Below are 17,650 nucleotides of genomic sequence, written 5' to 3'. Positions count from 1 at the left end.
TCCAAGAACAGGGTATAGCAATAGCTTATCCTTGGCTACTGCCCTGAGATCCTTACTTAACCATAACTACCATGACTACTCTACACTGTTTCACATACAATACCACATTACACAATGTGCAATATCAGTAATTACATTATGAAAAGACTCATTGACAAATATATTTACTAGCTTGTTAGATCTCATTTTTACTTTTCAGCGAGTGATAGTGGGATGCTAGTTATAGTAATGCTTTAGCCTGGGCTCTCATTTCTCCAGCATTACCCAACCTTATCTAGCACCTCCACGATCACGGATTTCCATCTAGGGTCTTGAGAGAGCAGAAAAGTAATCGGACTTATTTTAGGCCGGAACCATTTTAGTAAATATGTCACAGTCTATCTATTTACTCTTATTACAAGTCGAGCTCTGCAAAGTTCTCTTCTTAAACAATTTGCCACTTCTGTTTGCTTCCAGATAGGCCATTTGATTAAAGTGAAGTGTGGCAATCACCAACACTGAATACAAATTTAATGAAGCCAATTTTTGCGAATGTTAAGACATTTTATAAAAAACATATGTGGAATTCTTTGGTGAAAAAATTAAGTCACAGACGATTTAAGGAATATGAGAGACGTTTACTCAGATAATTCCTCAAATGTTGGGCTGAACTGCATAAAGAGTGTGTTTACAGCTACAAAGTTCAAATGAAAAAGAAGTCTCTTATAAATTCCATCCTTTTTCATCCTCCATGTGCCGGCCGATCAAGAGAAAAACTACTGCTAACAAGATATAGGGTGGTTTTTGTGGCGTTTTCCTGGACTTTTTTTAAAGTAATGTTTAGAAGGCAAGTTTCATAGCTTCCCCAGACAGAGAACTACGGAAAAATTGATGAGATTGATCAAATTCCTATGAAGCGTTGCAAACATTCATTAGGCCAACACACAGCCTTGTTTCCGCAGGGCACACTGGAACATGCAAACCCAGCAATGTCACATAATTGGGATGGAAGGATATAGAGTCAAAGTTATTTGGATTTCAGTATAAAGGACGCTTCCTCAACCACCTATCGGAACAATCTTTGATGACGATGATTATGAGCAGAAAACATACAATTTTTTGTCTCTTAAAGAAATATTGTATTGCTTAGGATCGTCTTGCAGAAAAGAATTTCAGATAAGGGTGTTTCCTGTAGATGTAAAACTGAGCCACAATTTACGTAATTACCTGGTGATTAAGAAGCAAGACCATAAACATATTTCAGAAGCAGCGTGGCCATGTAAGTGCCTTGTAATGGGCAAGGGCAGGTACTTACGTCAAACAGTTTCTCCACGTACATTTCCTCATTGATTTTGTCTCTGAGAATGTCCTGGTTTTCTCGAACAAACATAATGTAGGTGTCTGCTAGATCCATTCCAGGCTTCTGTGGAAGGAAGTGGAATACAGCAACATTAAACCCTCGGTTGACATGCTCTTTTCTGTGCCTTAAGATACTTATTGCATTACTATTTCTTACAGGGCTGTCATTATACACGGGCCACACGGATGATCGGCCACCACACCACTTCCTGCAGGGTGAAGGTCTTTAACCCAATACACAAGTCACTAATGAGGGTGGTGGTAGGGTGTAATCAGTGTACATGGACTAGGGCGTCAAAATCACTTGAATCAACTGTGATTTCTGATTGGACTTCGATACGACTGTATCCAGAGTATGAATATCTATCTATCTATCTATCTATCTATCTATCTATCTATCTATCTATCTATATATATATATATATATACATATACACACACACCATGAAAGGCCTTAACTCCTCCAGAAACGTGAAATATATTTGAACAATTACCTGGCTACATCTTCGAATCAGGTGGTATACCTGTACAGTCAAACAAAAAAAATGGGTCTTTTATATGGTGCAGACGGCAGGCCAATGCATGCCCGGAGTCGAAAAGGCAGCAGCTTGGCAACCCCAGCTGCTACCGACCCCCAGCCATAATCAAAATGTGCTCATCATTTGATTAGACAGTTGTCCCTTAAGCGGCGTAGCTTTCAATAGTGCAACAGGTGCATTCGCATTAGGGCCATGGAGTGTTCGGAGGCCACTGTACCCAGAATCTGGCTGTCTTTTACCATCCAACCAGTGGACGGGGAATCAATTTGCCTTCCCTGAATCAGGACAATGGCACCCTTACTATGCTACTCCTCCCGCCTCTATAGCCGGAGCCTCTCTGGAAGACAAATACGTGCCTCACTGTAAATGGCCGCATATATACTCTTTTTAATCATTTAATTGCTAATATATGTATTGCATACTTTAAAAATACACAACATTTCAGAAGCCTACGAGGGATATCAGTATCTACAAAAATTAGCATAGGCTGGAAAATTATTTTCAAGCTTTTCACCCAGCTTGATCCTACAACATTGACGTAAACAGTGAATACTAACTAGGTCGATCTTAGATAATTGTGGCTGTTTACGTAAATTTGAACATTTAATCATTAAAATATTCTACATTAAAGGAAACAAATCAATATGAAAAATAAAAATAAAAATATATTATGTATATACACACATATATATATTTAGACACACACACACATATATATATATATTTTGATTTCTAGTAAATCTCTAGCGCTCACTCATACATCAATAGAGAATTATTTAAATCAAATATTTGAGTAAACAGAGAAGCTCTCAGACTAATTCACTTTCTGGAAGCAGTGTGCAAGCATATTGGTGATATGTCTATCACATGCGGTCGTCAGGAAGAATCACAGCAGAAAGGGCAAAATATTACGGTGCAAAGATAACGTCATTTGTAACAGCTGTGCACGTTTTGTTATTATCATGGAAGTACAAGTTACTTACCTTCGGTAACGGTGTATCTGGTAGAGACGATTCTAGCCACAGATTCCTTAACATAGAATTATCTTCAGGCGTGAGACTGGATCCGGAGATTTTTTGCCACAGCATCTCTGCGTGCCGAGGGCGGTACCAGGCGACTCCACCCCAACGTCGTCCGCGGACGTGACATCAGCGGGGTCACATAAGCCCCACCCCAGTGCGCTGACGTCAGTTTTCTTCGGAGAACTTTTCCGCTCCACAACGCGAAGCCATCACAAACAAAACTGTGAGAGCATGGGAACAGGGTACAAAAAAGCAATAAAAACAGAAAAGAGAGGAAACGAAAGGTGAGGAACAGCACCAGTTGGAAAAGTGCCAGGCACTATGGTACTGAAAACCACAGCAGGGGAAGAGCAGAGCACCGCTATAAGAAGCAATCTTGCAAGCTAAGGCAACATCCTCCCTGGGGGTAGAAAAGCATGTGAAAAACGGCATAGCAGGCGAAGAAAGTCTGCAATCACAATCCACAACAGTGAAGGGCAACAAGGCCGGAACAGATAAGTAACGACAAATGACCCCAAGACAACACTATCAAGGGAGGGGCCATATCCCCTAGAAGGAGCTAAAGGCTGAAATACAGCCAACAAACCCCAACTCAGAGGACCGCAGAGGAGTCAGAAACCCTAAGCAATTAAAAATGGAGAAGAGTAAGAGTAGGCCCCCACACTGGAAAAACCAGGGTGCCAGGATGCAGAAGTACACATAAACCACCCGTCCAAGTACCAGCAAGGAAGGGGTAGAACAATTAAATAGAACAAAGCATCCCGCAAGGGAGGAAGTGAAGAGGACACTCTCAGAAGACAAGCCACCCAGAGGGAGGAGAGTGCAGAAAACCAAACTGAAGGTGCTTGCAGAACGGGGAGGAATGGCGGGTCGTGAAGGAATCTGCGGCTCGAATTGTCTCTACCAGATACACCGTTACCAAAGGTAAGTAACTTGTACACCTGATAGAGACTACTAGCCGCAGATTCCTTAACGTTGACTAGATACCCTAGCCATACCCAGAGGGGAGGAGGGCCTGCAAGAGAACCTCCCCAGCTTGGAAGAAACACAGGACCCCAACAGGGGACGTGTCATAGGGGACAGGAAGGGCAGCAACAAAAGAAGAAGAGATGTCCGGTCTAGAAAAAGTGTGTACTGTACTGGATACTAAAGAAAACTAGGAATCATACAGCAACCAAGAGAGGTAACACCAGGCTGAGAAACTCCCATCATCCACCCTTATGGCGGAGCATCATCATGTGGGATTTAGATAGTGGATCCAAACCTCGCCCAATCCATCAGTTGATGGTGCAGAGATGGCTATCAATAGGTTAGCTCTAGCCAAGGTGTTTCTCAAGTGGTGCTAATGAAGTGCAGTGCTGTGAAAAGTGTGAGTGAAAATCTAAAAATGGCTACTACGGCAAAAAATAAAGTTTAATCAGGATTGTCCTAGTGTCATGATTAAAATAACGCCTGGTAGTCTGAAATTATAACTACACAATGGCGCTGTGCAGGGAGGTCAATGATTTAAATAGATTATGAAATATATTACTCACCCAGCATTATGTGGGAGATAGCCTCACCTCGCCTGGCAACCGCTCGGGAATATGAGGCCCGCTCTACTATGTAAAGAGTAAAATATGGACCTGATCAATACATTTTGTTATTGTGCCCAGCATAATCGCTCTAATTTCTTCATATTTAAATGAACCCAGATGTTTGAAACAGACACCCTTACAATGATCCCGGAGGCTGATTGGATACAGGGATTGGCTAAAGGTGTAGAAAAATCTACACTATGGATGAGAGAGAGTTGTCAAAGAACCCCTATGGTATTTGGAGCATTACTCATAACATAGATATAAGGTAACAAAAAAAGAGTAAAATCAAGTGTTGTCGAGGTTTCCAGGTCCAGGACTGGGGAAACTTCCTCTCCAAGAGTGAATAAAGGACTAAGTTCTCCTTGCACGAGCGTTTATCCAGGTAAAAGCTTATTGATTGTTGCCCAGTGATCCCACCCCACGACTCCTCTCAGAGATTAAAACTCTAATAGATGAGAGCAATGCTGAAGGATGGATCACACCCCAAGAAGCAAGATTCTTGGTAACATCGAACCCGGTTATGCCCGGCTTCTATTGCCTACCGAAAATACACAAGGCAACTAGACCTCCACCCGGACGCCCGATCATTTCAGGGATTGGCTCCCTACTGGAACCTTTGTCCACTTTTGTAGATGTCTTCCTCAGACCTCTCATCAAAGAGATGCCTACCTACTTGCAGGATACGGCGGACGTTCTTAGACTTCTCCCAGAGGTAGAGTTCAACGCCGCGTTTGAACTGCTGGTCAGTTTCAACGTAGAGTCCCTCTATACCTGCATTCCACAGGAGGAGACTCTTGAGACGATCAGACAACTTCTTACCTCACGAGATCTGGATAGTATCACTCCTACAAACTTCATCATGGAGTTTGCTAGAATAGCAATGATGGAAAATTTCTTCAAATTTGAAGATCAGATTTTTCTCCAAACCTCTGGTACATCTAAGGGGAGTATTTTTGCCCCTAGCCTCGCCAACCTGTATGTTCACCGGTTTGAACAGGACTGTGTCCTCAACCATAGCAACCCCTTCTTCCATCAGGTGGTGCTATGGAAGAGATACATAGATGATATCTTTTTGGTATGGCGAGGTACACCCTCAGAGATCAGATCATTTCACAAATGGCTTAACGAACAAAACCAATTTTGGAATTTTTAGATTTTCACTCACATTTTTCACAGCACTGCACTTCATTAGCACCACTTGAGAAACACCTTGGCTAGAGCTAACCTATTGATATCCATCTCTGCACCATCAACTGATGGATTGGGCGAGGTTTGGATTCACCATCTAAATCCCACATGATGATGCTCCGCCATAAGGGTGGGCTGATGGGAGTTTCTCAGCCTGGTGTTACCTCTCTTGGTTGCTGTATGATTCCTAGTTTTCTTAAGTATCCAGTACAGTACACACTTTTTCTAGGCCATAATTGAATAGGGGTATTGAGATGTAAGGGTCGGTAAATTAATTCCCCTTAGACCCCCATTCTACTTTTCTTTTTTCCAGCAGACAGGAAGGGCAGCCCAGCCCCCACCAAGCATAAGTAGGCACAAACAAGGCAAAGGGAATGCCAGGATACCCCACGCCGACCCAAGGTACAAGGGACATCTGCCAAAAAACCCGGGAGGGACAGAGCGCGTCAGAGGAGTATCAAGGAAGAAAATAACCACCCCAAACTCCAGGAAGAAGAGGAGAAAACGGAGGCAGAGCCCGCAGCAGGAGAACACACGCACACAGCGAAGGGACAGCTGAACAGGCATCAGCCCAGAGGCAGCGGACAAGGCATGAATGGCCTCACAGCCAAGAAGCGCAGGCATGAGAAGAAAGACACAGTTGTGCAAAGCTCCATCAGAACAAGGGGCAGGATCACAAGGGTGCACCCAAAGGAGCACGGAGGCAGACCATAATGACCAGGTGTACGCAGCCAGCAGCTGGCAAATACCATGAGCCAGTGCGCCCAGAACAAGCTAAGCGCAAGATGAAGGGAGAGGCCAGGGAACTCTAGAACCAACCCCACAGAAGGGACGTTCCAGAGACACAAGCCGACCCACGAAAAGAAGTGGGACCCACCAGAAGAGAAAGAGGAGAAAAACATAGGATGGACGTAGGCCGTCAGCCAGAACACAGGAGAATACTAGAAGATTCCTAGCCCCCCTGGAAAACAAGACAGAGCACCAGATCGAAACACTGGACAAGAAGGTGGAAACACCACGACACGACGCCGTAGACGGCAAGCCAAAGCCTGTCTGGCGATTCAGCAGATACTGCACCAGCTCTATACAGTGATGCCAGGAAAGGCAAGGGACCCGAAAAGGTGTCCACACCCTCTCAGCTTAGGACAGAGCTCCATATTAGCTACAAGTATCCCACTTAGGGTATGACACGTCCCAAACAAAACATGGGAACACCTCTCAGGGAAAACAACCCGCAGCAGAGGACAAGAACATTAAGGACCTGCGGGTAGTACCACAGATGGCTTACCAATCAGCCAAAAAATACCCAGATGGTACAACCTGGGGACCTAAACGGATGTAATACCAGCCAAAACACTACACCACAAAAACCAAAGGGCTGTACCAACAGCCAACAGTACAGAGGGGCCAACTGAAGGACCCCGAAGGCACTTCAAGCCACACAGAACACACAGACTGGCCAACAGAAACACTATGCCCAAAGAAAAAGGTGGCGTAAACACTTCCCATAAAGCACCCGAGGACGGACAAGCCAAAGCTTACGGAGGGGGAGGAGGACAGAGCCCCGCAAGGAGCAGTTGAATGGCAGAGTCTGCGGGGGGGTCAAACAAAAGAACCCCATCAAAAAGCAGGTCAACCAGACGCTCCCTAACATTCTCCAGAAAAACGCCATCCCGCAACCAAGCATGGTGGCGGAGAGACACAGATTTTGCTATAGCGCGGCCGAGAGCATCAGAAACATCCAAGGCCGAACGGAGAATAAATGCGGCCAATTCCTGGGCATCCAAAACATGGTGCCGCAGATCAGCGCAGACACCTTCATGTGAGGAGCGAGACAGAAGGGACTCCGTGGAATCCTGTAGGCTGGAGGTAGCCCAGGCCAACACACAAAGTGTGTTAGGCGCTCGCAAAGCAGCACTAGTGAAAGTGAAGATGTTACGTCCCCAGGAATCCAACCACCGGGCCTCCCGTGACGGAGGGAACACCACTGAAGGCAAGGAAGGAAAAAAAGTCTGCAGGAGAGGGCCCTGGGTAGAAGGATGGAAAGAAAGGCAGACTTGATCATGCGGAACAGGACGGTGGCTGTGGAGGAGCGGCTGATGCACCGGATCTCCCATGGCAGGACGCCCCAGGCCCCTAGAAGAGAGTTGTGAAGTGAAGCTTCAAATGGAAGAAGCAGCTCACTTCCACCAGAGCCCTGGTGGAGAACTTTCAATAAATGGTCCGTAGGGAATGGGGTGACCGGGTTGCCCATCTGCAAAATGCCAGCGGCCCTGAAAATGGCCCAGACTAAGGCCACACTCGCCTCCATAGGGCGTCGCAGAGGAGAGAGTAATTCCTCAGTGGGGCTGTAAACTAAGCCGCCCATCCCCGAGTCCAGCTGGAGGAAGAAACAGCCAGCCCCTGTAGGGTGGAAGACCCATGGACGAGTGGGGGGCCTGAGGGGCATCCCGAGCAGGCGGAGAAGCCTGCGTGGGCATCCAACAGCGAGTTGCGGAAGAGATAGTCCGGGGTTGTGGCCGCGGAGACGGCGAAGAGCCCTCCCTGGAAGACGCCGGGGAAAAAGCAACGACGCGGCATGCAGACTCCTGTGAAGAGGCGAAAAGGAGATGACAAACCTCCGGAGAGGAAGGGACCTCCAGAGACAAGTCGACAACCCGACACCGGCACAGGCACCGATGTGACTTTGATCAGCACCAAAGTGGCCATCGGGGGCGCCGAGTCGACCTCCACCACCACTTGCGTCCTAGGAGAATGGGGTGGGGTCGGAGCTGGGGTGGCTAATGCCTGGCGCTGAAAAGGCACAGACTCGACCTCTGACGATCCAGCCGCCAGCGTAGAGGACTAAGAGGGACCCGGGGAGGCGCCCCGGGGCCCAGCCACCACCCGCGGCACCGCCAGGGCCGGGGAGGAAAGCCGTTGGCGCTGGAACGGCGTTGGCTCGGCCTCCGGTAAGGCAGCTGCCTGCCCAGAGGACCGAGGGGGACTCAGGGACGAATCGTAAGTCCCGGTGACCTCCTGCGACACCACAGGGACCCTCGTGGTTATTTGCAGCAAGGCAGGGACGCCGTGGGTCGAAGAGGGGAACCCCGTAGGGCCGCACCTCAATGACACCACACCCCCAAAACCTGAAGCCGAACTCGTCTGCGCCAGGGTCGAATCCACCGGTGACTCCGCGGAAGGCCCCGCACATGGCAAGGGATCCGTAGACGTCTCAAGAAGAGGAGGAGGGCAAAGAAGCCTGCAGAGCCATAGCATAGACCTTCATTTGGGCCCTAGTCACCACGACCCAGCAAACGGCGGATAGGGTGGCGAAAAGGGAGGGCGCACGTCCTGAGGGGGACCCGTGCCCTCTGCAGAATGAGGACCAGGCCTCGAGGACAAGCTATAAGACTTAATGGTGGGTGAGCAACGCCCATAGGGCCTCAGTGAAGGACAATGCCACAGGCGGAATCTGCGGTTTCTGGACCCATCCGCGGTAGGAGACGGACCGATCTGGGCAAGCAGGCCGAAAGCAATTTCATCCAGCGCTCCCGCTGGGACTTCGGCTTCAGATGCTGACAAGCGTCGCAGTCCGTAGAATCATGGTGCTTGCCCAAACACCACATAAAAATAGGGTGAGGGTCCGTCGCTGAAATCTGACGCGTACAAGAAGTACACGTCTTGAAACCCGAAGCCGTTCGCAAACTGTTCCTCAATGCAAAAGCATTAAAAGAAGGCCTAAAAACAGGTCAAGGGACACAACCCAGATCCGGGTTGCACGCGGAAAAGAAGGAAATGGACGTCAGCGCACTGGGGTGGGGCTTATGAGTCCTCGCTGATGTCACGTCTGCTGACGACGTCAGGGCGGAATCACGTGGTACCACACCCAGTACGCAGAGATGCTGTGGCAAAATGTTGCCGGATCCAGTCTCACTCCTGCGGATAATTCTATGTTAAGGAATCTGCGGCTAGTAGTCTCTACCAGATAGTAGCAAACAATTAATAGTAAATTAGAATGCAGCAAACAACAATATTTGAAACCAGTTTAACTGTGCATACAAACTGTTAACGTTCCATATTTAATATGGTCTTTCATTAAAAATGAAATGTTTCTCTCCAGTAGAAGAAGGTCTTGGTCAATCATGGAAGTGCCATTACTCATTAATATAACAACATTTTGCCAATACGTGTTTTCTGGTATCAGGGTCTCGAAAGACCGAGCTCATTGGCCCCTTTGTTTGGGGAAAGTAAAGAGCACAAGTTACTTCACAGCATGGTGCCCCTTCCAGGAGAGGTGTGAGGATTTCAGCACCCCAGACAAAGTAACATCTTATCTGCTGGAGCACCCTCTGAATAACTTCAACAGCTGAAAATTACAAGTACAATAACCAGCCCAGAATAAACTAATCATTATATGATGACTCTTACTGGAATTTCCATAATTGAATGATGGATGAGTACATTTAAAAACAGAACAATGTCTGGAAAATGTCTAAGCGGTAAAGGTACCTTTCAGTCAGGAAGGGAAGAATCCTTGGAGAAATCTGTTAAAGAAATGGGACCGGCCATTTGAGATGTCATCAGTGATGTCATCAGTGATGTCACTGACCATGTCATGAGTGATATAATATATGACGTCATCAGCAGTGCATTGTGGGCGTGCAAGTTATAGTTAGCTGAACTAACTATAACGGGGGAATTTCAATGGTTTTGTAATAGTGAAATGTCCAGCTAACTCTAACATGTGTGAAACCTATGGTTTTTTCAGTGAATTTCTAAGGTTTTTTAAATGCTAATTCCTAACTATAACGTGGCTGAAACCTATGGTTTTTTCTGTGAATTTCTACGGTTTTTTAAATGCTAATTCCTAACTATAACGTGGCTGAAACCTATGGTTTTTTCAGTGAATTTCAAAGGTTTTGTAAATTATAATTTTTAAATGTATTAATTGATTTTTTTATACTGATTTACTACATTGTTTTTACCTATTTATTTTTAGATATTTTATTTTTTAAATTACATTACATATTTTTTATATAAATTGAAAAAAGTTTTTAAAAATAGTGAAATTGTAATATTAGTTTTTTTATTTTATATTTTTGTAATATATATATATATATATATATATATATATATATAGCAGGCAATGATATCCTACGGAAGGAAATTCAAGTTACTGGTAAGTATGGTTAGAATTACATTTCAGGAACAGAAGTGGGCTGAAAGATGCAGCACTGAGGACTCTCCTGATAACAGGTGAGTAAATCGGAATTCGTAGTACGGCTGATTTTAGAGGAATTTCTTTAAGTTCCAAAACTCCACACTTACAAGAATTTCCAAGTGAAACCAGTCAATGTTAGCCTATGGAAGGAAATTCAAGTTACTGTAAGTACGTTTAGAATGACTTTACAGCATCAGTAGTGTGCTGAAAGATGCAGCACTGAGGACTCTCGAGATAACAGGTGAGTAAATCGAAATTCCTAGTTCGGCTGATTTTAGAGGAATCTTTTGCTCAATAGTAAAGTAAGGGGACAGGTCCTGAGGTGACATGTGTGCAAACACGCCCTGTGGCGCGTTTTAAGTTGGGGAATTAATTCCTCTTCAATCCTGAGGTCCCCTGTGGGCCAACTAGCCCACCAGATACCTCCAGTATGCGTCAGGGAGCTGCATTGCAGAGAGGTGTTCAGAGGCCACGCAACTTTTTAACAACACTCTGCAACGCAGCTCCGTTGCAGAGTGTTGTAAAAAGGGGGAATTGCTGAATGATAATAAACATCCTTTGAGATCCACCTGTTGAGATCTAGTGATGCATAAAAATCCATATAATTTTGCGCACATACGCCTTAAAAGGTTCAGTTGTAGTCTTGCCTTGTATGCTGTTTAATCTTTTTAACTAATATCTTAGCATTCAGTATGGTGGTACTGTTTTGAAAATGGGATATTTTAATATTGGATTTTAATTATTGTTTTTTTCACTGGTCTTTTGTAATTTTTGTGCTGTGTTCTAATGGCTTGCTGCATGAGTTTATCTGTTAATAACTGTACCTAGTTTCTTCTTACTTGCTGGGTATTGTACTGTACTGTTTGTTTGCACATTGCACTTTTGTATGTTCTGCATGTTTTTTAATTATTTTAATTATGTTTTTATATTGTGTTTTATGGTCTAACTGACTGAAATAAACAAATATTTGTAATAAACATCCCTTTGGCGTCTTAATGTTGTTTATTTGGTAGTATTTTCCTAATTTCTTTTATTTATTGACCAGACTCAAAGAAAATACAAGTTATTCCCCATAAATGATATTACATATTTAGCAAATGTTGCTCAAAAGAACCATCTTAAGGTTGAAAGTTCTGAGTTGTGAAACTGTTCTAGTCAATTTGTTCCATAATTTGTGTTTTTAAAAATATAGTGAGGTCTGTCTTACTTTTAAACCCTCAATTTGCTAATTCAGCTTACTGAACATCCCTCAAATGTCTGTCTACTATAAGTTGTTTCAAAGTAAACACAAGATATGGCATAATGCGGGCCTTGCCTTATAAAATAAAAATTCACACATGATAAAACAACAATATGATCAGTCACATAATGTCTAGTACTATGCAAATGTATGCAAATGATCTAAATTACGTTTTTACCTTCATTTCTTTATAAAGTGCTGATGATGTATTTTCTCAAAAGTCGGTATAATATTGTTTTTCAGGCCTTCTTGCTCTTTATAGGTCAAAGCATAGCTTTGTCATATTAAATATTCCTTCAATAGCAGAGGCATTTTGTTACCATATTCCATATTCCATGTGTGGTAGCAATTCCAACATTAAAAACTCCCTCTATCCCTCTTCTGGGAAGCCCTGACGAACCGAGATGCAGTGTTGGTGTCGGTTGACCTAGAAAAAGCGTTTGATACTATAAACTGGGACTATCTTTTCAAAGTAAGGTGTAAGATGGGCCTGGGTGAGAACTGGGGATGATGGGTTCAACTATTATGCCCTACTCCGATGGCACGAGTGAAGACAGGCTCCACAATATCCCAGCAATATGCTGTTTGTAAAAGCACGAGGCAGGTATGTACTCTGTGTCCTCTGTTGTTTGCTTTAGCCATCGAACCCCCTCGCCGTGCTCTTTTCACTGGAATGTAGGGGCTCCGCGATATGGGTTGAGGGGCGAGAACATACCATCTCCCTCTACGCAGAACACATTCTTCTTTATTTAAAGGATGGATTGCAGGGAGTGACTCTGCCATGGACTGTTTGCAGACGTTTGGGACGGTGTCCGGTTTAAGCGTTAATAAGAATAGGACATTCGTCTTTCCTCTCTCCACGGATGCGGCCCTGCCGCAGGGACTACCCCCAGACTTGATGTGGTCACCTAACTCCTTCTGATACTTGGGGATACAAATTTTCCATCACTTAGACAACCTTTGGGAGGCTAATGTCGGGAAAGTCCCCCGCTCACTAAACACCAGTGTCCCTTTCTGGAGATCCCTTAAATTGCCTATAATGGCCAGGATTACACTTACTAAGAGGGTCATGCTCACAAGACTTTTATATTTTTTTGCAAATTTATCAGTGCAAGTGCCAATATCCTGGTTTAAACAGCTGGATATCCTGGTACGAGACTTGATATGGGACGAAGGTCACCGTAGGGGGGCACTGGCCTTCCTCAGGCGCTCCATGGAGGAGGGGGGCTTGGGAGTTCCAGACTTTGAACTTCATTATTTGGCTGCCTAACTGCAGTAGATAACACGCTGGCTCGATCAAAATGCTCGGGTGGCCTGGAAACAATTGGGCTCACAGGGAACTCCTCTTGGCCAAACTACTCGGCCCTGAGTGGGAATTCAACGTCCAGGAGTCCTGCTTGTGGTAGCTTCAAAGTGCTGGTACAGATGCGTGGTGAAAACGGCGGGTACGCCGTTGTATGCCCCACCGGTGCCACTGGTGGGTCTCCCTCATGGTGACCCAGTGACATTTTTCACGGCTGGGCAAATGATGTCCTGGACAGATACTGGGGTAGCCACTCTGAGTGATTGTTACCATGAGGGAACTTTCTTAGCACTTGACGAGTTGATGGAACAATATGGCTTTCCGCCAGGACCGTTTTATACATATGAGGCACTTACCAGGACTCTAGAGGACACGGGGCAGGGAACCGGGATGAACCGGTGCCGCATGCTGTACTGCAATTGTTGGTTTCGCTGGGACCAACTAGACACCTGGTGACTTGCTTGTACTGCTTCCTTACATAAATGGTACGCCCTCTCCTATTGGCCATGAGAAGCAGATCGGAGAGAATTGGAAAAGGAACTATTGGATCCAGAATGGCGAAAGGTCCTGGCCTCTCCCAGAAAAATCTCCAGAAACACGAGGTTGAAATACATCCAGTTAAATTGTATAAGAAGTGTGGCTTAATGGTTAGAGCGGCAGACCCTGATGCAGAGGTCTAGCCCGGGACCAGGGTTCAATTCCTGCCTCAGCGGGTCTTGGGCTCAATTTCCTCTGACCTGATAATTCTCGCCTTAGTGCCTATTCTAATCATGAGTCCCACTCTGCAACTCTAGGCAATAGCTTGCTTAATCTCCACAACGGCCCCAACAGCACTGGGATGCCTGGCTTCACCTTGGAGGTGCCCAGGAGTGGACATTTCACAGGGAAAAGCCAGGAAGGGTTCCACAGCTGTATGCATACAGCACCAGTAAACCCCGGTTGGGGTATAAGTGCGCTTTACAAGTACAAATTTATTTCATTTCATACATATGACCTACATAACTCGACATAAAATCCAGGTAGTATACGGAGAAGCACCCCACACCTGCCCTCGATGTGGTGTCCTAGATGCAGACTTCACACATATGTTATAGCTTTGCCCCACCATAAGATCTTATTGGACGGAAGTTGTAGCGGCCCTAGAGAAGACACTTGGCCATTCCCCTCCTTGCTCTCTGGAGGCATGTGTTCTGGGACTATTCCTGAGTCTGACATCCTGAAGAGTGGTCTCGAGATTTATAGACTGGCATTGGTGTTGGCTAAAAGACAAATAGGTATAACCTGGAAGTCGTCTGGAGGCTCAGGCAAGAGAAGAGGCCAAGTGGTACGTGCTCGCCCTACAGCAGACCTCTGGACGGAGGTATTGGTAATGTGGGAACATCCGGAACTTGGCCGGGGGGGAGGACCTTGGAGAAAGCAGTGACTCACTAGAGGACTAGAGGGTAGATGAACCTGGAGATTAGGAATTGGGATTGATAGTAACCCATTGTGCAGACATGACACTGAATAAAGTTCGAAATTCCAGGTCCGCTTCAAGAGGATAGAACTTTGAGATGTAGGAGCAGCCCAACACGCCATTTGAAGGGAACCTCCCAACACCTGTCTCCTTCACTCCTAACCACATTAATTGATAGCCCCCACTGATTGAAGTTCAGAGATGGCAATTCAAGCTGGCTATCTTAAATCGCTATGTAAGATAAATCTGTACAAAGGCAAGTTTGTGTGTTGAATGTGTTAAATGCTTTTTGTTCCCTTTAATCTCCCTTTTCTTTACTTCACTGTTAAATATTTGGCATACCAATTACCCTTGAACATAAAAGTAATTTATTGCCATAAAGATTATATACCTCCCCTTCATACCTGCAAGAAGCTATTTCTCATGGCATAAAGCAAGACGAATTGTTAAACATACACAACGATGTCTAGAAAGGGAGAGGGTCATCGGAAATAAGAGTTTCTACAATTTTACCTTGTAGGATGCGATCTGCTGTCATGCTAACAAAACTAAAATGCCAATAAACAATACTTTTAAAAAAACTCTTCAGGGAACACTTGTTGGATGTGTTTTTCAAAGAAAACGGATTTATGGTAAACATTCTACAGGGCCTAAATGCATGGTGTGAGTCTTTAAATAAAGGTAGTGATTACGTAGGAATTCATCAAAAGGGGAATGGATCACTTGTCCTGCTCAACCATTGGGTATACAGGAAATGAGGATGTCCCTGATGAAAAAAGGCCCTCATGCACGTGATGGGTATGGTGGTATCTGAAGCGGTATATGTTGGTTCTCCGCTTTTAGATCACGTCAGTGCATAATCATTGGGTCTGATTTTGTTTTATGCAGCCTCCACCAGGAGGTTTTTACCCATGGTTGACACAGTAGTGAGCCGGTGATAAAAAAGGGGGATGTTAAAAAGACTTCAACCTAAGTTCTGCTACTTTATTCTGACTTGGTTGTGGGTCTAGTAAACTCTATAGGAGTGCTTCAACTTGGACTGAGTTACGAGTACTGGATGCACTCAGAGTAGTTAAAAAATTGAAGGGGGGGGAGAGAGATAGTGAAGGTATCTAAAAATAGGTCGACATGTTTCTGCCTTGGTCTGCCTTGGTATAGGACTTACGGGCATTCATCAGGACCAGTGGTTGGGAAAAGTGAGGATTTAACTAAAAAAAGTGCTCAAACGTGAACGAAAAAGGTATTAACCTGTTTCTTCGGACTGGAGGTCTTATAGTACCTGTAAAGAGTAAGCACATGGTTTCGGCATACATACAGGGTTTGGGGGAAGGGGGGACATACATTCCAAGTAGAACGTTGCTGCTTCTATCTATTCATACATGAATATATAAACAACTAAAAAATGGCAATACTTTAAAAACCGGTTAACAATCATGGCAATGTCAACTCTCTCTTTTTCTCTCCATACTCATGCAGCGGGTTTTTAGCGTGCTATTCGACAGTGGTTACATAGTGTTTTGTGTCGATCAAGAACGCCAATATTGACTACGGTGGTGGAGGTGGTGAGCCAATAGAAGATGACTGTGCGATTCAATGTGAGTGCTCAGCAATTGTTACCTCGCGCATTTAATTAACACGCTCCTGTCGGATCGTAGAGCTCTTGGAAGGGGCTAGAGGGTAAAGAAGGGGTTGGTTAGCATCGGTGGTATGCAATACTTGCGGTTTCTGGAAACACCTTTATCGGTCTCGCTACCTGTTGCACCTGATCCTCAACTTGCTTCGTCAATGCGCTGCTCTGCCCTTACTGATCCGGAAATGAATGGTTCTGTTTCCGGGTTGTTTTATACAGAGGATAGGCTCTGTAGGTGGATCCCTATTGGTTGGTTGCTGTTACTATAGTAACCTAGGGATGTTTGTGTTCAAGGTTCTCTAGAACTTATTTTATTTATTTGCCAGCGCCAGCCAGGGTATATTATCATTCAGTCCATCGCTATCAGTTTTGAGCCTATGCACCCATCTTTGTTCTTTTTCGAAAAGGACTTTCTCGGCATTGTGGTCTTTGTTTGGCAAGGTTTCTAGGATGACCCACTGTAAGCCTTGGACGGTGTGGCCCTTTTCCAGATAGTGAGTCGCCATCTTCGTAGTGCTCTTTTTACACTTCACATTACTTCTGTGTTCACACAGTCTTTGTTTGGCTCTCCTGCAGGTCATTCCTATGTATTTCAGGTTACATGGACATGTGATCATGTAGATCACGTGTGTTGTATTACAGTTTGTGTGGTTATTCAGGGTCCATCTGAAGTTAGGAAGTAGTTGGAGCTCTTTGGTAGGTTTTGTCAGACTGCAGACAGAACACGATCCACAAGGATAATGTCCTTGAACTTGTGGGTTCCCCCATAAGTTAGTGTGTTGTTTTGATGTTCTTGATGTTATTCGTCATGGCACTGTATGTGGTAACGCATGTGAGGATATCCTTCGGTTGGTCTTTTGGGGTGCATTCGAGCAGCGCCTCTCTGGATTAAACAACATCCCCTGACCCGCCATTATCCAAATGGCAGAAAACTTGGGATTAAGCTATTCCCTGGATAAAATTGATGAAATACTTGCCAGACCGGCACGCTTCATGAACAGTGACCTTGCTCAGACTCTCTCCAGCTCTACAGAATGGGATGAACTGACCGAATTAAAGAAAGAACAGGTCAGACAGTGGTGCATCCAGCACTGGCTCAGATCAAGAAACGGACAACTACAACAGTCCCAGGAACCGCCAACAGAATAGAA

General features: G+C 45.0%; 1 protein-coding gene across 2 annotated transcripts in view; it reads right to left on the bottom strand.

Annotated features, from left to right (window-relative positions):
• The window catches only part of CADPS2 (calcium dependent secretion activator 2), a 2,357,592-nt gene that overhangs the window by 163,271 nt on the left and 2,176,671 nt on the right, over nt 1-17,650 (bottom strand). For both annotated transcript variants that reach the window (XM_086966845.1, XM_086966848.1), the window contains one exon: nt 1,295-1,402. In XM_086966845.1, coding sequence (XP_086822971.1) covers nt 1,295-1,402 — 108 coding nt within the window. The remainder of the gene's footprint in view (nt 1-1,294; nt 1,403-17,650) is intronic.

Source organism: Lissotriton vulgaris, chromosome 1_1, assembly GCF_964263255.1.
Source record: "Lissotriton vulgaris chromosome 1_1, aLisVul1.2, whole genome shotgun sequence".
Classification (NCBI taxonomy): Eukaryota; Metazoa; Chordata; class Amphibia; order Caudata; family Salamandridae; genus Lissotriton; species Lissotriton vulgaris.
This window is presented reverse-complemented; position numbering and strand designations above follow the sequence as displayed.